The sequence below is a fragment of the Medicago sativa genome, chromosome 4 (assembly GCF_051527215.1).
Source record: "Medicago sativa cultivar Bolivia chromosome 4, Bolivia_mono, whole genome shotgun sequence".
Classification (NCBI taxonomy): Eukaryota; Viridiplantae; Streptophyta; class Magnoliopsida; order Fabales; family Fabaceae; genus Medicago; species Medicago sativa.
Window position 1 is genome coordinate 89,303,359 of NC_140752.1, and position 25,103 is coordinate 89,328,461.

General features: G+C 32.6%; 2 protein-coding genes, 1 long non-coding RNA gene, 6 other non-coding genes and 1 pseudogene across 11 annotated transcripts; 4 read left to right on the top strand and 6 right to left on the bottom strand.

Moving 5' to 3' along the window:
• Positions 1-2,919: 2,919 nt before the first annotated feature.
• LOC146933458 (uncharacterized) lies at positions 2,920-10,567 on the bottom strand. Of its 2 annotated transcripts, XR_015007474.1 has the most exons (5): positions 10,084-10,567; positions 8,172-8,284; positions 7,975-8,089; positions 7,761-7,881; positions 2,920-3,046 (listed from the first exon to the last, which is right to left on the bottom strand). It is a non-coding gene; the product is annotated as an uncharacterized LOC146933458 (long non-coding RNA). The 2 variants fall into 2 exon arrangements; XR_015007473.1 differs by lacking the exon at positions 2,920-3,046 and having other exon boundaries at positions 7,026-7,881.
• LOC146933459 (pentatricopeptide repeat-containing protein At5g15010, mitochondrial-like) lies at positions 3,464-5,342 on the bottom strand (annotated as a pseudogene).
• LOC146933460 (U2 spliceosomal RNA) lies at positions 5,965-6,160 on the top strand. The gene has a single exon (XR_015009037.1). It is a non-coding gene; the product is annotated as a U2 spliceosomal RNA (small nuclear RNA).
• Positions 7,138-7,439, bottom strand: LOC146933461 (signal recognition particle RNA). Its single transcript, XR_015009325.1, has one exon.
• Positions 8,670-8,865, top strand: LOC146933462 (U2 spliceosomal RNA). Its single transcript, XR_015009030.1, has one exon. It is a non-coding gene; the product is annotated as a U2 spliceosomal RNA (small nuclear RNA).
• LOC146933463 (U2 spliceosomal RNA) lies at positions 10,492-10,686 on the top strand. The gene has a single exon (XR_015009008.1). It is a non-coding gene; the product is annotated as a U2 spliceosomal RNA (small nuclear RNA).
• Positions 10,687-11,235: 549 nt separating this feature from the next.
• ZKT (protein containing PDZ domain, a K-box domain, and a TPR region) lies at positions 11,236-15,307 on the bottom strand. The gene is made up of 7 exons (XM_085705237.1): positions 14,814-15,307; positions 13,915-14,021; positions 13,710-13,804; positions 13,506-13,582; positions 12,880-13,000; positions 11,692-11,751; positions 11,236-11,613 (listed from the first exon to the last, which is right to left on the bottom strand). The coding sequence occupies exons 1-7, from the start codon at positions 15,218-15,220 to the stop codon at positions 11,470-11,472; spliced, it is 1,011 nt and encodes a 336-aa protein (XP_085561363.1). The 5' UTR covers positions 15,221-15,307; the 3' UTR covers positions 11,236-11,469.
• On the bottom strand, positions 12,035-12,350 carry LOC146933465 (signal recognition particle RNA). Its single transcript, XR_015009336.1, has one exon.
• A 1,545-nt stretch (positions 15,308-16,852) lies between the features above and the next one.
• Positions 16,853-24,588, bottom strand: LOC146933466 (Protein kinase superfamily protein). Of its 2 annotated transcripts, XM_085705239.1 has the most exons (7): positions 24,240-24,588; positions 22,668-22,969; positions 21,161-21,296; positions 18,718-18,854; positions 18,397-18,520; positions 17,542-17,622; positions 16,887-17,475 (listed from the first exon to the last, which is right to left on the bottom strand). In XM_085705239.1, the coding sequence occupies exons 1-7, from the start codon at positions 24,301-24,303 to the stop codon at positions 17,090-17,092; spliced, it is 1,230 nt and encodes a 409-aa protein (XP_085561365.1). In that variant the 5' UTR covers positions 24,304-24,588; the 3' UTR covers positions 16,887-17,089. The 2 variants fall into 2 exon arrangements, with proteins under 2 accessions (XP_085561364.1, XP_085561365.1); XM_085705238.1 differs by lacking the exon at positions 17,542-17,622 and having other exon boundaries at positions 16,853-17,475.
• On the top strand, positions 19,289-19,360 carry TRNAQ-UUG (transfer RNA glutamine (anticodon UUG)). The gene has a single exon. It is a non-coding gene; the product is annotated as a tRNA-Gln (tRNA).
• Positions 24,589-25,103: the final 515 nt, after the last annotated feature.

The window sequence follows — 25,103 nt, forward strand, 5'->3', positions numbered from 1 at the left end:
TCTCATGGATGATGCCAAGCCAAGCTAAGTTAGAAAACTACCAATTCTTGGATCACGAGTATTAGAAACTTAACTACACGTCAAAACTTCGTCTAAAAAGTTAAAAAGAGCAAATTGCTAAATACAACAGCTCTATAAACCAAAAATGGAAAATGAAGAAATATCATCTCAAATTGATGAAGTAACCTACCTACCAATGGTAGGAATCTTGCCGACTTGTCTGATATGTGGTCGACATGCGTTGTGTTGTGTTACATGAACAGATTTATCACACCAGGACGAGGAGATGGTTTGACAATCCATGAAATATGATCTAGCCTTAGCAAAGCATCATCATGCCAATTTGTCACCTTTCTGAGCCTAAAGTTGTGCCATGGTTTGGCTTTCCTTGATCTTTGTTCCGAATTGGTCAATATATCATATATGCATCTGGACCTTCACATTTGCAATGTAAGTCATGCCATGGTTGTCTTGGTCCACAAGAATTAGAATTTAACATTATCATCCGTCATAAAATTTCAACAAGTTACTAAAGTCAAACTGTGTCAGTGTAGATAGGGCAATTTTTTGACCATACAAAGACCTATTAGTACTGCTATTATATGCGTATATTATTTTGAAGTAATAAGTCATTCAAAAGATGTATTCATCACCAGATTTTTAATCCAACATCAAATTCACAACCTTAGGTCTCCAATTACTTATTTTGAGCATGATATCATATCATTGGTCTCAAAGTACTAAAGTCATACACATTATATGGGGTGATTCATCATTATAATTTTAATGCGGTACCAAAATCCACAATCAGAAGCTCAACCATGACCTGATCAGGCTTTGTTTATATAAACAATTTAATGAAGTGTTTGTAGCATAAATGTTTATCATGTAGTTGTTTTGTGTAAGCTATTTACACAACAAAAGTTATCTAAATATAAGCTATTTTCACAAGCTATCTTGGAGAGCTTACGAAAATAAGCTGAAAACAACTTATTGACATATGATAAGGTTTTCCCATAAAACAGTCTCACAAATGTGTATGCTCGTAAATAAGCTCAAATAAGCCAATTCAAACAAAATCTAATGCTTTCAAATACTTATCTCAAACATGACATGCCAGTATCGATCACAAAGCTATACCAAACCATCAATTAATTCTCTCAACACAGTAGGAAAAAAAAGAGAGAAACTTTCAATAATAAATAAGAAAACTAACATGAAGAACACAAACCTGATGGCAACACCTTAATTTGACATACAAGATAGCTAGTTGCATTGAAAAGAGATGTCTTTTGGAGCAAGTTGCATCATCAGTAACCAAATTTTCTTAGTATTATTTAGCAAGGGCTTTGGTTTACTCACTTTGTTTTTAAGAGTTTTTGCATTGGAACACTCATCCAATACACATGGATCCAACCTTGTTTTCAAATCCTGAAAAAAAATTATGCTTCAGGGTTTGAAAGAGAATGACCAGCACTTTATTCATATGTTCCATTTGGAGGAGGACCTAGAATGTGTTTATGTTGTTTTACAAACGGAATATGACAGAATAATATGAAGCTGATGTATTGGAAGGCAAAAGGCAATGTTTATAAATTATAACATATGGTTCACGGTTACAATCATTGCATTGCTCTATATGTAGAGCTAAAACATAACTGAAAAATAGAAGATAAACTCCCTAAAATTATTGTCTTGAAAACAAATCATAACTGAAAAACAACACACCAATGTCTCTTAAAAAACTTATTAATAACGTAACTGAAAAATACTAAGGCAATTTCAACAGTTTAAGGCAAGAGTTTGGTAGGTTCGAGATACTTGTGTTTATGCATAATATTGCGAAATGTTTCAAGTGGGATTTAATTATTCTTCATGAGAAGTTGCAAGTTTTTTGTTTTTCTTAGCTTGCTAACAAATGGAGTAATCCAAAACTGTGTTTTTAAGGCTTGTTCATGCTAGTGAAAGAGTTTGGAGAGATTCAAAGTATTGAAAGAGAAAAAGAGTAGACTTGTCTGTACTAACGGATGAATAACCAAATATTGGTGTTCCAAAACTGCATGCATATAATAGCCCCACATCGGATACTCGGAAAGGTAACGGAATACAATTTTAATATAAAAGAAAGGCCCGGCGGTAGGGAGTCTCATATCAAGTCAAATGATATACTAAATTTAAAAATATTATAGGTGGGGTGAAAATAGCTGGTAAATTTATTTCTTGGATGGTGGTGCACTGCACTTGGTACAAAATTTATTTCTTGATGGATGGTGGACGGTGGTGCACGGCACCAGAATTAGTCAAAATATTCTGTTTAAAATTATTTTGGTCGAGGAAATTTTAGCCTTCTAACCAAAAAAAATATTTGTTTCATAAGGTGTTATAACATTGAACAGTTTTATTTATATATCAAATTCACATATGTTCTTTTAAAGCAAAGACCAATCCTAACGAGAGAAAAAACATATTCGAAAGAATGTTTTGCTTATGTTGCAATTTGCTTTGGTTGGTAAAATTTAAACCGTAAATCGAAATAAACCGTGTGGTTGAGTTAAAAAATGGTTTGAATATATCTAACTTAAAGTAATTTTTTGTGGTTTCGGTTTGAGTTGGTATGGTTTACGATTTTTCTATTTGGCTAGTTTGGTTTTGAACACCCTACTTAACATAATGTTGCTTGACTTTAGTTGTAAGGAACTTATTATAATATATAAACACGCTAATATAATCAACAAAACACAATGTTGAATTGAGAAATACTTCGGGACAAACCTAAATTTTAAAAAATTAGGCACACTCACAAATATTTTTCTTTTTAAAGATAAAATAATTTAATGATATTGAATGATATGACTAATTTCTTTATTATTTAATTTTTGTCGTTGTTGTGAGTGTACCCAAATAACTTTATTTGTATTTGTGGCTATATAAGTCTTTCTCCTACCCAAGGGCATTGCACCTTTTATTTGCCATATTACCAAAGAATAACCATCCTTAATGAAATTGTTGATAGGCTGCCTCTGTAAAATCTCGTCCGAGGTATTAGCTGAAAGGTGGAAGGAGGTAGTAGGATGAGTGATTTCACAATGCCGAGCAACATTCAGAAAGACAATAACTACCAAAATTGCAAAAAGATAGCAAATGAAGCACAGAAGTGGCACTTTTACAACCAACTTTAAATTTCTAAAAGCTTATTGTAACTAAGAAAGCCATTAAAGAATAACTACAAACGTATGACTTGGAAAACTTGAAGTCAGACTTGGAAAAATAGCAAAAGTACTTTGTAATAAGAAGGATTCCCATATTGCAAATAGAAATAGGTTACCAATTTCGTATAGATACAATTAAAATGTACAGAAAAAATGTCTAAGACTACACTATAGCATTTTATTCACCCAAAAGACAGCCATATTAAAAACTGAGACTGCTAGAAACCCAAATAAAAAATCTAGAAAAGGAACAGTAAATCATTTAAGGTAATTTCTAGTTAAAAACTTCAGTGTATGGACATACTAGATCAGTAATGTTGCGAGGAAGTAGCCAAAGATCCGATATGTGAAAATCAAACGGGATGATCTACTTCAAGAGCTACTAATTATGATGTCTGTTCAAAAGTGCCAACCATTATCGCGCCAATAACTTCTCGCATTTTTTAGTGAACGGGCATCTTTAATCTTCAAAAACAGCCTGTAAGCCCTCTCTGTTAGGTTTGAAGCAATCAGCTTGTTACTTAGTTTACTGTATACAAGCCTGCTAGGGCAGAAGCCTTTGCGCAAAGCCTCCTCCATGACAAGAACGGCATTTTCAAGCTGTCCTATGCTGTAAAGACCACTGATGATGTACTCATAAACTTCAACATCTGAGCTATACCCACATTCTTGCATCTCCTGCCAGACACTTAACAATGTTCCACATATTCCAAACTTCGAAAGGCGCATAAGCAATATCTTGTAAGCTTCCATTGATATCTTACACTCTAATTTTCTTGTGTTCTTGTAATCATCATAGCAGCATATGGTGGACCATAGCTGCATAATTGCTTCATGAAGGAGGTTATAGTACCAGTAGGAGGCACAACTCCTTGCCTTAACATCTCATCAAACATCAAAAGTGCATCGGCCACTTTCCTGGTTCTGAGAAAAGCGGTTATCATTCTAGTATATGTATCAATGTTAGGTTCACAACTATCGCCCAACATCTCATTATAATACTTCATACACCCATCAAAATCTCCAATCGAAATGAAATTGAAAATCATTGCATGATAGGTAGCAGTGTCTTTCTCCTTCATACTACCGAAAACCTCAACAGCCTCATCCATTCTACCTGCTCCACCCAAACCCTCAAGAAAGAAAGCAAACGTACTGAAATCAGGAGCAAACCCCTCAACTTCCATTTCCTTCATAACCCTCTCAATCTCATTCACCCTACCCAACTTAGACCAACCACCAACAACAACATTATACGTGTCAACATTAAAACTCACCTTCCCTTCATAGAATTAAAAACAGAAGCAGCAGCACCGACATGAGAGCTTCGACAAAGGCACAACAAAAGTACATTCAAAGCATCGGTATCACGATCCAACCCAAGACCATCCAAGTTCCCAAACAACTGAATTGCTTTCGACACATGACCAGCATTTACAAAACTATCAATAACAATAGACAACATTAACAAATCAGCTTTTACACCATTCAACTTCATCTCATCTAAATCCTGCATCATAAAAATGAAAAATTTCCTTCTTCCTAGTGCCTTAACAATAACATGGTAACCAACAACATCCTTAGGCACCATTGGTTGTTTAAGTGCCCAATTAAAAAACGTAACCATAGCTTCACCACTCAAATTCCCAAAGTTCAATACTTTACCAATAATATCAACATTTACATCAATACACACATTGGATAAAAGCTTGTTCAATTGCAGCCTTGCCCTTAAGTTTTTGAAGAAAGATACCGCGTAGTTTATCTTCAGGGGACAAAAACCCATCAACGGATTTGAATTCTGATTGTGATTCTGGAGTTTTGGAAGTGGGTATTGGTAAAATTTGGGAGATTTGGTGGAGAATGTGACGTTCATCAAGGTTTGAAGAATTTTGTAGCGATGAGATACATTGGTGTAATTTGGGAAGAGGGTGTTTGGGTTTTGACAAGTGAAGAAGAAATTGCGAAAATCGAAACACCATGAAGAATATAATAATCACAGTAACAAGAAGAATTGGAATTTAAAATGGTTCAGAGTATTTGAAGGTATTCAGAAGAACCCAACAGGTGTTTGTTAAAATGCTTCAGAATGTATTTTTGTGTTTGATGTTGTAGTAGCTAGCTGCAAGTGTTTGTTAATATGATGTATTTTAAAAAATAAGTTGAACCTTGACAAAATAAGGTCTTGATTAGATAAATAACTTAAAGGAAATGTTAACGAGTGCTTCATTAGGAATGCTTAAAGAGTGCCCCGGATCTTGATCAAACAACCATCCGTGATCTGAAAGTGTGCATTGTCGACTACCATGAAACCAAGTCCAGTTCCAACATCCCTTCCCCTTACAAATTTGACTCCAGAAGGCTGTTGAATCTCTACCTCATACTCTTCATATGGTTCCTCTTGTTCTCATTCACCCCTTTCACTCTCTTCTTTGGATGCTTCTGACGCAACCTCAAATGAAGCTTTAACCACACAAAAAGGGTTTCTTGAAGAAAACAATTTGGTAGTGGGAAGAAAATAAGTTGGCTTTTGCTTAGAGTGGATTTTGGTTTTTCTTGTTGGCAATAAAAGTGCATGGCAAAGAGATGAATGAGCACACAAGAGCAGGAAAGTTGATGACATTGTTATTTGAAAGTGCAGGAATATTAATAGACTACAAGCTATTGCATTGCATAAGTCCCACATCGTATAGTCAGAAGAGTGACACCGGCAGATGTCAGATATAAAATGAGCGGCAACATTGTCTTTCAACTCATACCTTTCTCGGCCTTTTGGCTAAGATCAAGTGTAGTATCTGTTCTATCAAGTGTAGTATCTGATATGTGGACCAATGGTCCACATGATATTAAATTTATTTTTTGAGGGGGAGAGATCACTTCAATAGCTTGCTATTGGGTCTCTCAAGTGTCGTCACTGCGTTGCACTTCTGCATCAGGCTGGCGCACCCCACCAATTTTAGTCTAAATTTTTTTAACATCTATATTTTGATTGAAGTAATGGCAACAGCCCTCGTGAGCTTAGCTCAGTTAGTATGGACAATGCATAAAAATATGCAAGGTCCGGGGTTCGAACCCCGGCCACCACCAAAAAAAAGAAGTAATGGCAACATTCATTATAGTTAATTTTACCCAAAGTTGCCATTACAAGGACTAAAAAATATTCAACAAAATAGAGAGCTGAAACAGCTATTTAGCTGTTACTAGTATTATTATTATTGTTGTTGGAAATGGACAATTTCATTGATCACAAGTGTCTTATATATCATACCGACGTCATTTCTTATTAAATATTTCAAAAATTGATTTGATGTCGTTCTCATTGATAAATGATTCATCAAATCTCTTCAATGATGGATCAAATTCCAAGGATGCCCAAGTTAGCAAGGCCAGGATCAGTTCTGATTCTCAGTTAAAACAACGGCAGGCAGCTTATTTATATTTAGCAAAACCGGAATTCAGAGCTTCTTCATAGAATAACAGATTAACATGGAAGTGTTTGAATAATCTAAATATGTATTTTCACATTGTCATTATGTTGTGTCTTATTCATTATGTAATTCTTGTTTTCTAAACTTTTATATTAAATCAAATCAATTTTTTTCTTTAATACTTTCCTCAATTTCTCTAATCAAAACTCTTTTATTTTTTTTTAACAAAATACTCAAATCATTCAAAAGACAAAATGAGATATTTAAATTACCATTAAAACAGAGACAGGTTTCCAGCTCCAACTTAATTAACTTCTCGTAAAGTATTAAATAATTTTATTTTTGTTCCATTAAAAATTAAGTATTGTTGCCACTAAAAAAAACTTTTAAATAATTTAATTTTGTGGATAATCAAATACACAATGGTAGAAGAGATAAATTATTGAATGATTGTTTGGTCACACATGAAACGATGTATTTGATAGAGTTGAAAATGTTGTAAAAGTGATGGTTCAAGGAGCTAGGCTCACACCAGGTGTTGTGGACGGGTGCAGTGGCCTGTGATACCTCCACTGTTAGGAGTAGGAGCTGTTCGCTGCTCTGTGAAACCAGCCTCACGCTATACCCTCCTGTCTAAGACCCACAAGACTCATGCCTTTGCACAAGTCCCATGGGTCAGCTCTCAACTTGGAGCGGGCAGGCCAGCATCGTGCAGCCACCAGCCCAACCTGTTAAGACAAAGCCATGTTCCATCACCTTGGTGCCCCAACTTGGTTCACAAGCTAGCATTACCCAGCTCGGCGAACATACCAGCATGCCAGACCTTTATAAACACATACTTGTTCCATATTCTAGCCAATGTGGGACTTAATGGATCCAAGATGGTGTAGTATTAAGTTGGAATATAGTTTCTTAAATGGTTTACTTGATTTCTACATTATGCATACTATGGAGTAATAAACTTTTAGATTATTGGACCAAAATAGTCACTCACATTTATAGAGGGATTAAATCTATACAGAAAGTTACACAATGATTAAATAGAATCAAAATTATGATCCAAAACCGATGTTAAAGTACTGAAACGCAACACATAGAATTTCTGAAGTGAACATGTATATACCTGGTTTAGCTTAGAGTAACATCAGGCAACATTATAACTTGCTACTGCTGCTTCCTTGGGTTCTGGTTTTGTTCCCAAAACAGACTCAAATTTGTCTAATGCTTCCTCGTATTTAGCATTCCTACAGCATTTAAACCAGGAAAAGAGTGCAGGGTAAGAATAACAGGAAGATAGCATTAGAATTTTGTAGTTTTAATATCATAATGACACTTACTTGAATTTCTCTGACTCTGTTTCTAAACTACACCAGAGTTCATCTCAGCTCTGACGATCTCCTTTTCAGTTAAATCACTGCCAATTGTTATAAACGTGGTTCTCGGATCTGTGAGCTTAGTTCACAAACAGGCGACTGGATTAGCACATGAGGGAAACATTGCGAAAATAAAATGCATACACAATGAATAAACTAACCATGTCTGTTTTGCCTTCTCATGAGTAACGGACCGATTCATTTCCGAATTGTGTACACCTACACTATCCTTCCACATTCCGCAGCTGGCCAAATTTCGGTCCAAAAAGCACCACTGCAGATGTTCAATGTTTTGGTTCTGTCATATCTCAATCATTCAAACATTATGGATCAGACACAAAGTAAATTGTATTACTCTTCAAAAGAATTTTGAAGTTCATATATGCAAAATGACACCTCATATAATATACATAGGACAGTTTATTGACCACACACAGATACCATGATTGCTTATACTGTTGCTATAATATGTATAAATTATTTTGATATACTAAAGTCGTATTCAAAAGATCTATTCATCACTACGTGGTTATTTGAAAGTACAGGAATATTAATAGACTCCAAGCTATTGCATTGCATAAGTCCCACATCGTATAGTCAGAAGAGTGACAGTAGCAAATGTCAGATATAAAAGGAACAACGAGGATTTGTTACAACTCATACCTTTCTTGGCCTTTTGGCTAAGATCAAGTGTAGTATCTGTTCTTATTAGTTTAATATCTGATATGTGGACCAATGGTCCACACGATATTAAATTTATTTTTTGAGGGGGATAGATCACTACAATAGCTTGCTATTGGGTCTCTCAAGTGTCGCCTTTGCGTTGCACTTCTGCATTGGCCTGGCACACCCCACCAATTTTAGTCTAAAATTTTATAACATCTATATTTTGATTGATGTGATGGAAACATTCGTTGTAGTTAATTTTTCTCAAAGTTGCCATTAGTTGGACTCAAATTTAAAGGGAATGATTACAAGCAACATGATCTAACATGCTCGGACAATGATTACCATACATGTCTGGGGGTCTAAGGGAATGATTAGCAAGGTAAGGATCAGTTCTTATTCTCTGTTAAAACAACGGCAGCGTTCGGCAGCTTATTTAGTATATTGATCTGGTAAATACAGAGTAATAGAATGACAGGATCCTTTGTTGAAAAGAGTAACAGATTCACATGGAAGTGTTTGAATAATCTAAATATGTCCTCTGATTTTCACATAGTTATGTATCTTATTCATTATGTGATTCATGTTTTCTAAACTTTTATATTAAATCATATCAATTTTTTGTTCTTTATACTTTTCTTAATTTCATTAATCAATACTCTTTTTTTTTTTTGACAAAATACTGAAATCTTTTAAAAGATAAAATGAGATGTTTAAATTACCATTAAAACAGAGACAGGTTTATGTTCATTGCACTAGGGCCAGCTCCAACTCAATTTCTTGACCATGCAGAAGTCATATTCAAAAGATGTATGCATCACTAGATTTTTAATGTAACATCAAATTCCACAACTATAAGCCAACGTTGACTAAATTAGGCCTCCAATTACCTGTTTTGAGCATGATTTGATATCACTAATCTCAAAGTACTTAAGCCATATTAAAGGAGTGATTCTTCACTAGAATATTAATACAATATCAAAATCCACAACCATATGCTCAACTTATAAACAACTTAATTAATAGCTTATAGCATGAGCGCTTATCATATGTGCTTAGGTATAACTTATTTCTAAAACAGAAGATAAAATAAAATCAAATTGTTTTCATATAAGCTATAAATTAATTTCATAAACTAGCATGGAGAGCTTATGAAAATAAACTGAAAACAGCTTATGGTCTATGGACATGTGATAAGTTGTTTCTATAATTTCTATAAACTCTATCGAGCATTCTCGCAAGTGTTTATGTCGGTTGATAAGCTCAAATAAGTCAATCCAAAAAGACCCTGAGGCATAAAAAAAAAAAAAAAAAAAAAAAAAAAAACTATCTTTAACAAGATATGCTAGTACTGACTACAAAGCTATACCAAATTATAAAAAGAAAAATAAGATGAAGAGTACAAACCTGGTGGGAATTTCTTTGATTCCATAAGGCTGTTCTTTTTCTACCCCATACTCTTCAAATGGTTCCTCTTGTTCTTCTTTACCCTTTTCACTCTCTTCTCTGGATGCTTCTGACGCAACCTCAGATGAAGCTTTAACCACAAATGGGAATGGTTTTGACAAAAGTGTGTTTGAGAAACTACAAGAAGAAGAGTTATTCTTGCTGGCAATCAAAGTTGCATATAAAAGAGATGAATGACCACGAGTAGAGTAGTTGTGGTGGTAGACAACTAGACATAGGTTATTTGAAAGTATAGGAATACTAATAGACTCCAGGCTATTGCATTGCATAAGTCCCACATCGTAGAATCAGAAGAGTAACAAACCAGATGTCAGATATAAAATGAGCGGCAACATTGTCTTTCAACTCATACCTTTCTCGGCCTTTTGGCTAAGATCAAGTGTAGTATCTGTTCTTATCAGTTTAATATCTGATATGTGGTCCAATGGATCACATGATATTAAATTACTTTTTTGAGGGGGAGAAGCCACCTCAGTAGCTTGCTACTGGGCTTCTCGAGTGTTGCCTATGTGTTGCACTATTGCATGGGCTGGCACACCCCACCAATGTTAGTTCAAAATTATATGTTTTTCTTCTATAATATATTATGTTTTTGGAGTGGGTTCCTCCTGATTTGATTTTCCTCAATGTTAGCTTCTTCAAAATAAAAAAAATTGTAAATTTTCTATTCCTAATTTACTTCATTTTGATTTGATTATTTATTTAATTTATGAATATTCCTCCATTTGCATTTCTTTGATCACAGCTAAGTTTGCCAAGTTGTGTATCATAATGGCTACGAAAGTTTCGGTCAAAAAAAAAATGGCTACGAAAGTTAAGCTGCAGCACATTAAAAAATTAAGCAGCCTAAAAAATAAAATCATACAAAAAAGACATGAAAGGTTCAACTCAGCACACACACACATTAAAAAAAAAAAAAAAAAAAACCATTTAACTACGTAAATCAGCATCATATAAAGATCAAGGGTTATGTCCTAAAATTTAACACACTCAGACCATGTCGAAGTAACATTTACAAGCACAATCTCTTTGATTCATGCAATTAGGTAGAGAGCTGTAAATGCTATTAGGCAGTGAAGACTGATACTAATATTATTGTTGGAAATGAACAATTATATTGATCATAAGTTTCTTATAACATCATATATTAAAAACAAGATCCAATCCAACAAATGACAAAAATGAGAGACCTATATTTAACTACAAAAATATACACGGAGAAATCAAATGTGGTGGAATCATATTGCTCAACAAACTCCTTAGTCAGCTAAAATGTTTGCTTTCTTGTGTCCATACAAAGGGTTTTTTTTTCTTCTAATTATGGGGTTATTTCTTATCAAATATTCCAAATATTGATTTGATGGCATTGATGGCGCTCTCATTGATAAATGATTCATCAAATCTTTTCAATAATGGATCGAATTCCGGGGATGCCCTTAAGTTAGCAAGGTCAGGATCAGTTCTGATTCTCTGTTAAAACAGCAACAGTGTTAGGCAGCTTATTTAGTAAATGAGATTATGTAACTTGCTGAGTATTAGTTTTATCACCTTGAAGTCTTCAAAACCAGAATTCAGAGCTTCTTCAAGTGTCGACAGTGCAGCTTGAATCTGTTTGATAAATTTATAACTTTATTAGCATATTGAGGTAAATGAATGACAGGACCAAATCAATTTGTTTGTTTAATACTTTTCTTAAATTTTCTGCAACCAATACTCAAATGTTAAAAGGAAAAATGGGATTTATAAATCACCATTAAAACAACCATCAATCAATTACACCAATTTTTAAAATTTTCTAAAATGTAAATTACACTCCCCTCCCCTAAATGATGCTTTAATTACATCCCCTTCCGCTCTAATGTCAATATATATACTTCCCTCACCTCTTATGCAAAACTTATTAGAGAAAATCACACTGTTAGGACTGGTGGTGTGGTGGCCTGTGATCCCTCCACTGTTAGGAGTAGGAGGTGTTCGCTGCTCTGTGAAACCAGCCTCACGCCATACCCTCCTGTCTAAGACCCACAGGACTCATGCCTTCGCTCCCACAGGACTCGTGCCTTCACTCAAGTCCCACGGGTCTGCTCTTAACTTGGAGCGGGCAGGCCAGCATGGTGCAACCACCAGCCCAACCTGTTAAGCCAAAGCCATGTTCCATCACCTTGGTGCCCCCACTTGGGTCACAAGCCGGCGTTACCCAGCTCGGCGACAATACCAGCATGGCAGACCTTTATAAACACATACTTGTACCATATTCTAACAATGTGGGACATAATGAATCCAAGATGGTGTGGCATTAAGTTGGAATATAGTTTCTTAAATGGTGTAGCATTAAGTTGGAATATAGTTTCTTAAATGGTTTTGCTTGCTTCTCCCCAACTACTTTTGACAAGTTATAACACCGTAAACCAAAAACATTGTGGCTGATTTAATATACATATTACATTTACAATCTTATGAATAAACCCCTATTTTCATCTTAATCTTAACAAGATTTGTTACATTCATCTTAGTCCCATACACAATTTAATTTGCTCTGCTGTAGGTTACACATACTATTTATTTATTTTTTGACAGAAAGTTATTGGACCAAGTTAGTCACTCACATATATAAAAGGATTAAATCTATTCAGCAAGCTATACAAGGATTAAATACACTCAAAAAGTATGATAAAAAACCAATGTTGAAGTAGTGAAGCGCAGCACATATAATCTGTAAATTGGACAAAAATATACCTGGTTTAGCTTAGAGTAACAACAAGCAACGTTATAGCTTGCGACTGCTGCTTCATCAGGTTCTGGCTTTGATCCCAGAACAGACTCAAATTTCTCTAGTGCTTCCTCATATTTAGCATTCCTTCAGCATTGAATCCAGGAAAAGAGTGAACGGTAAGGATATCAGGGAGATAGCATTCATTATTACAGTCCTAATCTAAAATAGATGCTTCGAAACTGAAGCTTTTTTCTCTCTCAAAATAGGTGTTGCAGATTATAATTTCATGTACAAACATTTAGTTTCTGCCATGTCTATAATGTCTGACAAGAACAAAGTCACCAATACTTTATTCCTTACTTTAATAAGCAGTGGAGTAATAAAGGAAAAGATTTTCTAAATTCAGAACGCCCTTATGATTTTTTGTATGTATATATGTTGCAAAACAAATTCCATCAATAAAGTGTGCAATAATGGCATATGTAAAAAACACAATTCTAGACGAAAAGTTGCGCTTCATCTCTATTGAAGATTGAAGAACATACTTCCATTATGAAATGTCAAGGGAAAGATAAATGAAGGAAAACTGTTTAAAAAAAACTGAAATAAAGACAGAAAGAAAACGATTTTCTGAGTCACTGGATCTTACCTGTATAGTAATAAGCCTTCTCTCAAATCATTTTCCCGACCCTCTTTCACTTCTTTTTTCCTTAGGTAGTTTTGCATCTGAAATTTTTACAAGTTTGAGAAATGAAAATGGTTGTAACCCCACATGGGAGAAAAAATATCTTGTAAAAAAGGGTTTGAAAATTGAAGAATTACAGATTAGCAGTTTTAACATGGCAAAACTTACTTGAATTTCCCTCAATTTGTTACTGACTACACCAGAGTTCCTCTCAGCTCTAATGATCTCCTTTTCAGTTAAATCACCACCAGTTTCTATCTTTCCTGAATTGATAACCATGGTTCATGGATCCGTGAGCTAAGTTCACAAATAAGCGACTAGACTAGCATTTGAGGGAAACATTGCGAAATGCATACACAACGAATAAACTAACCATATCTCTTCTGCATTCTCATGAGTAACGGTCCAATTCTTTGGCGAATTGTGTACATTGTCCTTCCATATTCTGCAGCTGGCCAAATTTCAGTCCCAAAAACAGCACTGCAGAAGTTGAACATTTTCATTCGGTCATATCCTCAAAAATTATTGATCAAAGATAAATACATTGTTTTAATTTTCAAAAGAACTTAGAACTTCATATATTACAAAATAACACCTCATTTAATATACATAAGGCAGTTTCTTGACAATACAGAGACCTAGGATGCTATTACTATTCTTATCATATGGCTAAAATTATTTTTAAGTGCTAAAGTCATATTCAAAATATGTATCCATCAGCAGATTTTTAATGTAATATCAAATTCCACCACCATAAGCCAACCTTGACTAATCTCGAAGTATTAAAGTCATACATATTCAATGAGGTGATTCATCCCGATAGTTTTAATGCAATATCAAAATCCACAATCATAAGCTCAACCTTTCCCAAAAAAGGTCTGTTTACATAAAGAACTGAATTAATCGTTTATTGTATAAGCACTTATAATATAAGTATCTATGTATAAGCTATTTCTATAATAGTAAAAGATACAATAAAGTCAAACTATTTTGATAAGCTATCATGGAGAGCGTATGAAATAAGCTGAAAATAGTTTATGAACATGTTGATAAGTTGCTTCCATAAAGTGTCATAAGTATGTATGTATGTCATGTCAGACTATCGGTAAATAAGCTCAAATAATATAAAGCCCTTCAAATAACTATCTTGAACATGATATGCTAGAAATGATCACAAAGCTATACCAAACAACCATCTATATAATTCTCTAAAAAAAGAAAAAGAAACTTGCATTCATAAAAAATAAATTAAAATGAAGAGCACAAACAAACCTAGTGGCAAGTACTTTATCACCAACAGTGAAGACACCAGCCTTATCAGCTGATCCACCAGGTGCAATAGCATCAATGTAAGTTCCACCATCTCTTCCTTTTACAAATTTGATTCCATAAGGCTGATCAATCTCTACCTCATACTCTTCATATGGCTCTTTTTCTCCTTCACCCTTTTCACTCTCTTCTTTGGATGCATCTGACCCAACATCAGATGAAGCTTTAACCACAAAAAGGAACGGTTTTGACAAAAGGGTGTTGGAAAATGAATGGTTTTTTGAAGAAAACAACTTGGTGGTGGGAAAAAAATAAGTTGGGTTTTGCTTAGAGTTGATTTGGGTGGTTCTTGTTGGCAATGAAAGTGCAGAGTAGTGACCACTGGTCGTGGTAGACATAGATAATGACATGGTTATGTTATGCTCAAAACTTGGATGCTCCTTTTGAATTCTATTCTATGAGAGAAATGTTATGTTCGTTTGAGCATAGCTTACCACAAAGAAGAAGATGAGAGGTTCTGTGTAGATTTTGCTGAAGTGGCTCTCAAGGCACATCCATTCAATTCACTAGTATTATGCCACGTGTACTCTATTCATAAATTTTTAGGAAGATGGAAAAATAAATGGAGTTAGCAAGTAGAATATTCCATTAGCTCGTTTTATGGATTTTATGGATAATAGGATCATGATAATAAATTTGTATATTATTATAGGGAAATGTTAACTTGTGCCCTCAAGGCACAAGTTAATGATTCAAATATAGAAATAATATATTGGAATGTGTGCATTGCATTTAATTTTTAACTTTTTAATCCATTAAATGCACAAAATTTTAGAAAATATTTCTTCTTTTGGCTTTCTTAACATGTGCCCTAAGGGCACAAGTTAACACTACCCATTATTATATTATTCCCTCCTTTTTAAAATGAATATCGTTAATATTTTTACACATAAATTAAGAAATGTAATAATTAGGTCAAAAGACGTGACAATTTTATTAAACTAACTCTATTTATTATTGGTGTAATGTTTTAGAATTAGTGTACACTCAATTAATTAGAGGATACGATCGAAAGTAAAATAATAATTCTACGTTAAAAAATGTAAGTGACAATCATTTTAAAACAAATTTGTTACAACTAAGTAACACTCATTTTAAAAAGAATGGAGTATCAGTTGAGGGTGCTAAAAGTAGTAGTTTTATATTGAGAATAAAAGTTGAATTCACTGTTTTTCAACACATTATATACTTCATCATGTCACTATTATAAGCAAAAGTTAACTTCTTAGGTTCATTCAATTTAAGAAGTGAACTTTTGCTTATAATAGTGACCGAAGAGAGTACTTGCTTCCTTAATCAATGACCCATGAGGACTCTTTAGCATATATCTTTTTGGTAAACCAAAGTATCCTTTCGAAGTAATTGAGATCTGTTTAAATGGTTGACATCTCTCAACAAATATCTTTTCATACTCACCGACCAAAGATCAAACTCTAGACGAAATGGTATGGGGCTCAAATATCTACTACACGTGCCACATACACTCTAGATCCATTTATATCGAAAACGGTGTAATTATTGCTTTCACAAGGATTTGATTTATATTTTCTTGCCAAAAAAATTATGAGTTGCTTAAACAGTTTTACTTAAACACTTGTTAGCATGATTCATAATCACAAAGTATACAATTCTAATTAATCTCCATATAGTTGGACCCAAGAGATAAATTCTACTATCTTAATTAAATTTACCCCATCTAGAAGGGATATTATTGCAGGATGTGGAGAAGTGTTGCGACATGAAAATGGGGAGTAGATTTGTGGTTTCTTGAAATGCTTGGAGTGTGTAATGCACATGTACCATATATTTGTGTTTTTTTTTAATCGGGTTGCTGTTGTAGCACATGAACAAATAGATACTACCTGTTAAAAAAAATAAGTTAATTATATTTTAAAAACTTTTTGACTAAATACATATGAACTGAAGAACTGTTTTCTCACAATTTACTCTAAAGATAGTAGTCGGTTTAAACAAAAGTAAAGGACGCTAATAATGTATCTTGTCTTGCTGCCATTGTTTGTTCTTTTCTGTTAAAATTGACATTAGTTCATACACTAATCCAATTGCACATGACAACAATGTTAAAAGGCAAATTAAGAAAGGGATAAAATAGAAAGAAAATGCCTATAAACACAAGATCAAGTTAAGGTAAAACCTCTTCCTATAAACATAGAGAAGGAAAACTTATAACCTAAAAACAATACCCTTTTTGCTTTAAGTCATTCTGCATCTTTCTTTTTAACATCAGTTTCAGCAACTTCAGTGATTATGGTAAATGTTTTTCCAATAGGAACCTCAGTGTATGTTGTCAAAGGCTCCAATGAATCAACAATGTCTCTCATTAAAGGCCTTGCTTTTGGATTTTTGTTTAAGCAATGATATGCAAGCATTGCAGCCTTATGAGCTCCTTTTACTGGATAATCACCTTCCAACCTTGGATCTATAATATTTAGCACTTTCTTCTTTTCTTTGAGCAATGGAAGAGCCCAATCTGTTAGGTTTTGCTCTCTAGCTGGTCTTTGTTTGTCTAAAGATTTTCTTCCAGTCAAAAGTTCGAGAAGAACAACACCAAAACTATAAACATCACTTCTAGGAGTCAAATGACCTGTACAATGTAGGACTATAATGTCAATTTATATATATAGGAAAGCCATAATTGCTTTTAATTGGTAACCAATGTTGCCCTCCATATAATTGTTGAGATTGATCTCGTGAGATAATTGAGATTCGTTTAAAGAGCTGACATTTCTTACTAGATGTTTTCTCATACATACGTTAGAACTTACCCAAGCCGATTGCTGACAAAGCAACCACTTTATGCCCCAAAATCTTTAGACCCTAAACTCATTCTTTAATTAAACAAATGGTATTAATTTTATTAGTATTTTTAGGGTTCATATATTAATTTTACTAACTACTTTTGTTACCATCCAAGAACACTTGGATAAGATGGTAAGGGATCTCTTCCAACTTAACTAGAAGTTTTGGGTTCGAATTCAACCTTAGAAAAACAACAGTGTTAAATCTCGAGAGAGAGGATTTTGTCACTCATTGTGGTCCTATCCGACTAGAGGAATTAGTCTCTACAGTTACGAGTAGAGAATACTCGGTTCACACGAAAAAAACTTTTGTACTAATCATTAAAAATATTAGTCAATCATGTAAATGTATTTGATATTAAATTTTGTATTGGTTAGTATTATAAAATAAAATAAAAACTAATTAAGTTTGAAAGGCTTCTAATTTTATTACTGTTAATTTTTTAATGTCTCACTTAAAATTTAACTTTAGACCTACACATTTTTAAAGGATTGAACTTCTAAGCACATAAGCACATGTTTAAAACTTAAATATATATTGTTTTTTTCACATCATACTGATGGATAATCATCATTGATTTAGAGTACTTTTGGTGGTCTTTCAAGTCTAGTGGAATATGAACTTTGTTTCCCTTAAATCCCCACTTAACATTGATCAATTTTGCATTGATAAATATGTTGAATCATAATTTGATAAGTTAGTTTACCTGTCATAATGTATTCTGGTGCAGCATATCCATATGTTCCCATTATTCTAGTAGAAACATGGGACATATCTCCTACTGGTCCATCTTTAGCAAGGCCAAAGTCAGAAAGCTTTGCATTATAGTCCTGTTTGTGAAACGGAGAGAACAAAATTAAAATGTGGCTAAAGATATGGCTTCATGAGATATTTCAGTTTTTCTCAATATTATTTCTTCTCTAAGTCATTACATTAAGAAACAATTATTATAAAAATAAACTGAATACCTAAATTGAATAACAAGAAAATTATTGAAACATTGACATAAATCTTGATGTATACTGACCAGGTCCAATAAAATATTTGATGTCTTAAAATCACGATAAATGACGGGTTTCTTTGCTTCGTGAAGAAATGCAAGTCCCTTTGCAGCGCCATATGCAATCTTCATTCTTATCGACCATGGCAAGGGAAGCAAAATTTCTGCAATGTACAAGTGAACACACATCAATCAATTAGATATTGAGTTCGGGTATGCTCCATTTACTCCATTTAGGGTTTGGATGCAAGACATGTGGCAAAAAAATATCTAACGGTTGAGATTTTAAATTAAAAAAAAAAATATTTGTTTAATAAAAATACATAATAATAACAAACAAAATCATGTTCCATTCTTCTCTCATATCACAACAACCTTTTATTGTTTTTTAATTTAAAATCTCAACCGTTAGATATTTTTTTGCCACATGTCTTGCATCCAAACTCTAAATGAAGTAAATGGAGCTTAGCCTAAATGGAGCATACTCGAACTCTTAGATATTATACAAACATGCAAACTAATTTCACCAAAAACCACTGAATCCATAATTTACTTTTTATAATATATTAAAGGGTTTAATTCTATAAAGTGAAGTGGTGGTTCTATGGTGTAGTGGTTAGCACTCTGGACTTTGAATCCAACGACCTGGGTTCGACTCCCGGTAGGACCTCCGTTAATAATACTTTTTTGTAACCAATACTTTTTTGTAACCAATAAAATATTCTACAAAGTGAAAGTGTAAATGAGTTTTACACTCCCTTCAATGGAGAATTATAATGAGTGCTCTTTATGTATAAATGCATTAACCCGGTAGGACCTCCATTAATAATACTTTTTTGTAACCAATAAAATATTCTACAAAGTGAAAGTGTAAATGAGTTTTACACTCCCTTCAATGGAGAATTATAATGAGTGCTCTTTATGTATAAATGCATTAAATGTTGATTTTTTTATATGGAAACATATATAGTATGAATAACTTGGAACTTGTCTAGTCAAAAGCTTAAAAGTGTAAAAAATAATATTTTTAATATGAATGTTTCTTTTTTTTTTTCCCCTTAACTAATGTATTGAGGCATTAGTTAGCATGATCTTTTTATATTCTAAGACAATTGATGGTATTAATAAAGGGTATAGTAAGAAAAAGAGTAATAAATTGCATTTAAAAATTTGTATACAGTCTTATGTATTCAACCATAGCTCATAATATTGATATTTTGAAAAATGATATGATTAGATCCACACATGTTTCAAAGTAAATGAGATTATAATCTCACAAAGTAAATGAGATATATTGAAGAGGTTATCAAATCAATTTAATGCATATGTTTTAATAAGAGTAATGATTTTTCCCCTCAAAAAAAATAAGAGTAATGATATTTGTAAATCATTTGATGCAACTTTACAACAACCTTCTTTTACTCTCTTCTTACTGATAAAAAATAATAGAAAGAAAAAGGAAGAGAGGGTAGAAACATAATGTGAGTATGAGAGATAAAGTTGTTCAACATTTATTATAAAATGATTATACAAATATTATTTATCTTTTAGTAAAGTGATAATTTTGATTATCTCTTGTTCAAAATTTATTAGAAGTAACTAGGATAGATGACTTTGTTTTCTTTTTTAAAAAAATACAAGTCACTAGTGTGTCGGCACTAGTTAAAGAAATCAATATAAAAATATAGTATTGAAAATGTATAAAAAGTTATATATTTTTTAAAATGTATTCTTAACTTCCTTAACATGATCTTTCTTTTTTTAAGAGGCTATACATGGACAACATGTTATTAGAAAGAACAATAGACGTTTCTTATTATATTAATCAAGATTGATTGTAGGACCCACTAGTTATATCACCCAACTGATATACTTCTTTTTTTATGACCGGTTGGTAAACTTTAAACTACAGAGGATTCATGTCGGCATAAAGCTTAGACTACTTTGATTTCCAACTAGGAATTAGATTTCCTTCATAGTAAACAAGACAAAATGAACCTAAGTCGCTTTATATATTCCCTTTTATATAGTGTCAATGTTGTCGGAGACTTTATACCAATGCAAAAATTACATTACATTTTCCTAGAATTTTAATGATATATATTTTACACTAATGCAATATCAGCAATTATGGTCGATCCAACTATGAATTAACCATTGTTTCAACGTGAACAGAATTAAGTATGTACTCAATCGAATTAAACACATTTTTACACGTGATTGATCAAATGTCGTAGGTGTATGACAAAATATGTATATGAAATATCTTTGTTGTTTGAATTCCCCATTCATATCACATATACCAGGTGCCCCAACATATCAAATGTTCCAGCCATCTAAATTATACTTAAACTATGCGTTGTTAACTTGTTACCTTACTAACATGTTCTAGTGAGTAATGCCCTAAGCTTTAATATCAATAGAATGCAGAATTTCAGTATCAAGAAAAAGTGGGATAGGATATACTTACTTGAGAACAAATTGTTTTCCACACTTCCTCTGGCCATGTACTCATATATTAGCACCCTATGTTCGTTTTCGCAGCAGTATCCAATTAATTTGACCAAATTTGGATGTGAAAGCTGCCCCAAAAATATCACTTCTGCCTAGAAACAAAGCAATCAAAATCACAAATAATCTAAATGTCTTTTACCAAGAAAACAATCAATTCAAAACCACAACTAATCTAAATGCTATTTTCTTACAGCCTAAATTAGAGACAAAAAATATACACAAGTAATCATCAAAGTTGGTGCCTCTAACATCTAGAGACAAAATTAGAGACGGGTTTTGCAAGTTTCTGTGTCTAAATTTTTATCGTTATTTTTCTTTTTCTTGTAGTAATGATTTTGCAGTAGAAAAATGCTAGAGTTCCCGAGAAAAAGCATCCCGACATTTCACGATGGTGTAAATTAATATGTGGGCACCACTTCCTTTTTTCAAGCACCCATGTATTCCTATAAAAAATACCAATCCAACGGCTGCTAGCTGTTCGGGAAGCTTTCGGGATTAACTGTGTCGGGATAAATAGCACAGCTGTTTGCAATAACATATACTCCCTCCGTCCCTATATCTAAGCACTCATTTGACTTTATTTTTGTCCATAAATGTAAACTCTTTTTCAAATTACTAGATGCATTTATTATTTTTTCTCTAAACATACTCTTAATTAATACTCCCTCTGGTCATTATTATAAGCAAAAGTTAACTTTAAAGGTTCATTCAATAAATGATGTATGTGGTCTATATATAGACCACATACATCATTTATTGAATGAATCTAAAAAGTGAACTTTTGCTTATAATAGTGACCGGAGGGAATACTACTGTACTAACTTATCTTGAAATATGAAAAGTCAAATTTTATACATATACAAACAAAGGACAATTTGGTAATATTAACACACAAAACAGACACATTAATTACACTCACAACTTTTCTTAAGAAATGTGAAAAAGGTAATGGGTGGCTACATTAAGAGACAGAGTGAGTAATTTCTAACACAATATAAGTTGATTAAAAAAAATGTCAAAAATATAAACATGATATTAAATTATTGTACTAATAATTGTCGAGAGATGAGAAATCATAATCGAAAACATCTATATTTATATCTATATGTACAAAAGAATATTTCGAGAAGGTTTATATACAAAATAAATACATTAATTCTTGCTCAAAAAAATACAATCAATACACTATAATTATTTTGTATATTTAAAAATTGTAAAATAACCAAATGGTGAGGTTGGTTAATAAACTTCTGTTAGAACAAATTGTTGAGGATAATTCGAATTCGAATTATGGTTAGAATAATTTTTATCATACTTTACTTACTTTTTTTTATCAAACTTCACGTCGTCGGATGCTAAAAAAATTACAAATTTAATATATAAGAAATCATATAGTTTTTTTTAGGGGTAGAAAACATATAGTTAGTATTACTGTAATTTAGGGAGGAATATAGATAATATACCAGCCATTCTCTGTGTCCTTGATGACTATTGTCACCATCATGAACCTTAACAGCTACAGGAAGAGAAGGAAGATCCTCCCTTAACTCCTCAGAAATAAATCCTTTATAAACACTTCCAAATCCACCTCCCCCTAACACACGATCCGGTCTAAAATTCCCAGTTATTTTCTTTAGCTCATCATAAGTGAATGCAATCAATGGATTTGCAGCTGAATTGTCACGTCTAAGATCTTCAACTTCTTCAGGATTCGATGGTAACTTACTATCATCGTGCCTTTCTTTCATTGCCACCTGGTTTTGTTCTTTTGATCAACCAAAATGAGATATTAATGAGAACAAATCTTATATATCCACATTCCAATTCCATCCATTTATTATAAAATAACAAAAACAAGGAAAAACTATAATATATGACTTTAATTTGATCTTGATCTATAGGAGCATTTGAGTTGGATCCCTAACTAAAATAGTGTTTGAACAAATATATTTACCTTCTGACCAAACTAGATTACTATGATAATTTCTACTAAGAACTGGAGCGTTAACTGTTAACACACAATAATCTTAATTTTTATGTCACGATGTAATATTTAAAACTTGTTTACGGTAAAATATTACATGGAATATGAAACATAAAAGTAAAATAAATATTGCAATGATATATAAAGAGATTAAGAAGCATACATAAACGAATGACAAATAAAAAATAAATAAACTACAAGGTGCGATGATGGGAACATAGTGTAAATGTGAAGTAATCAATTATAATTTTAAATCCTACCACCAATTTTTCATAGAAAAAAAATATTACAGTTAAGATAAAACTCTACTCACTAGAGTTAGAGGTTTCCACTTTATATCCACGTAAATAAATAAGTAATAATAACTACATGCCGACCTACTTTTGAAGCAGACATAAGGAAAAAAAAGTTATGAGTTCATACTAGCTAACAGCTTCTATGTTGTAACAACTTTAGAAAAGTTTAAAGATTTGAAGACAGCATGTAACTCTTATATACAGATTATTACTGTTTTTAGCTCTCTTTTTCCAATGATTTGTAGGATATCACAGCTTGTTTGTTTCACAAGATAATTTAAAAAAAAAAATATATTATTTGCATAAAATTAGAAAAACAAAGGTGATTTTTTTTTTAAAGATTGAAATTAAAACCATCCTTGAGTTTGTATATTCCACTGGATTCAAATGATTTAATAACTAGAAAACCAATAAAAAAAATCAATTAAAGGAAAACCATTTGAAAGGGTGATTAATAAGAAAGCAAGAAGGGAAATTCAAAAGCTCCAAAATATGAAAGCCTTAACAATAATATCCATCAAAGATATTATATTTGAAAAAAAGGAAAAAAATCAAAATGAAAACAAAAAGAAAAAATATGAATATACCATTTCTAGAGTGAAAGATAAATGAAAACAAAATTAAAAAAAATCAAAATGAAAGCAAAGCTTTAAGAAAACACACCAAAAACTGATAAATGATAATTACCTAAAACCAATATAAAGTTATTCAAAATAGAGAGAAAGATAAACCTTTTTTGTTTTTGTGAAACCAACCTGATTTTGCATTGGATGAGACTCTATAATCTGATGAATCCCACTTATAGCAACAATTACCCATTATACCAAAAATCCAAATACAGCTTTTCAAGTTTGCAATAGCTAGCTATCTCCTTTACAAACACCCCATTATAAAAACTAAAACTTTCTTTTTCTCTCTAGTGTTTTTTTTTTCTCACCCTCAATTAAAAACACATGGTTTAAATTTTAGACCAAGGAATAGAAATTAATTAAAAAAAATAACATGGCATCTTATTTTGAGTGTGAATGAGACATGTATGTCTTTAGGTGAAGGAAAGAAAGAAAAGAAGAAATGAAGAGTGGGAGATAATTTAGTGATGGCAATGATGGGGTTTGAGTGAGTGTTGAGTATTGATGAGTTGTGTTGGCTTGGCTATGGGAGAAGATGGATGGACCCACATAGAATGAGGTGTGTTAATTTTGTAGTCATTCAAAATGTGGCATGGTGCACTTTCATTTTAGTGCGCATAGAAGGTGCTTGTTTTGTTAGATAATGGATATCCACCAATCTTTTTTCCATCACTCTCCATATATTCAAAGTCTCTTTCTTTGCCTATTCCATTCTATTCACTTTGTCCTTGTTCTCACTTCTCTCTATAGGGAAGGAAACTTGCAACCACCTTACCTACCCAAGCTTGCTTAATTTCTTTTTCTTCTCTTTTATTTTTTCATAAAGAAAACAAAAATAGATTAACAAGACATACATACTCTCGTGCAAAATCAATAATAACCGTGAACATCATCTCCGTAAACATAAATCAGTTGGCAGAGACAATGGATTGTTATATGCAAGAGTTGGGGTTCAAACTCCAAACACCCATTTTATTCAATTTTAAAAAG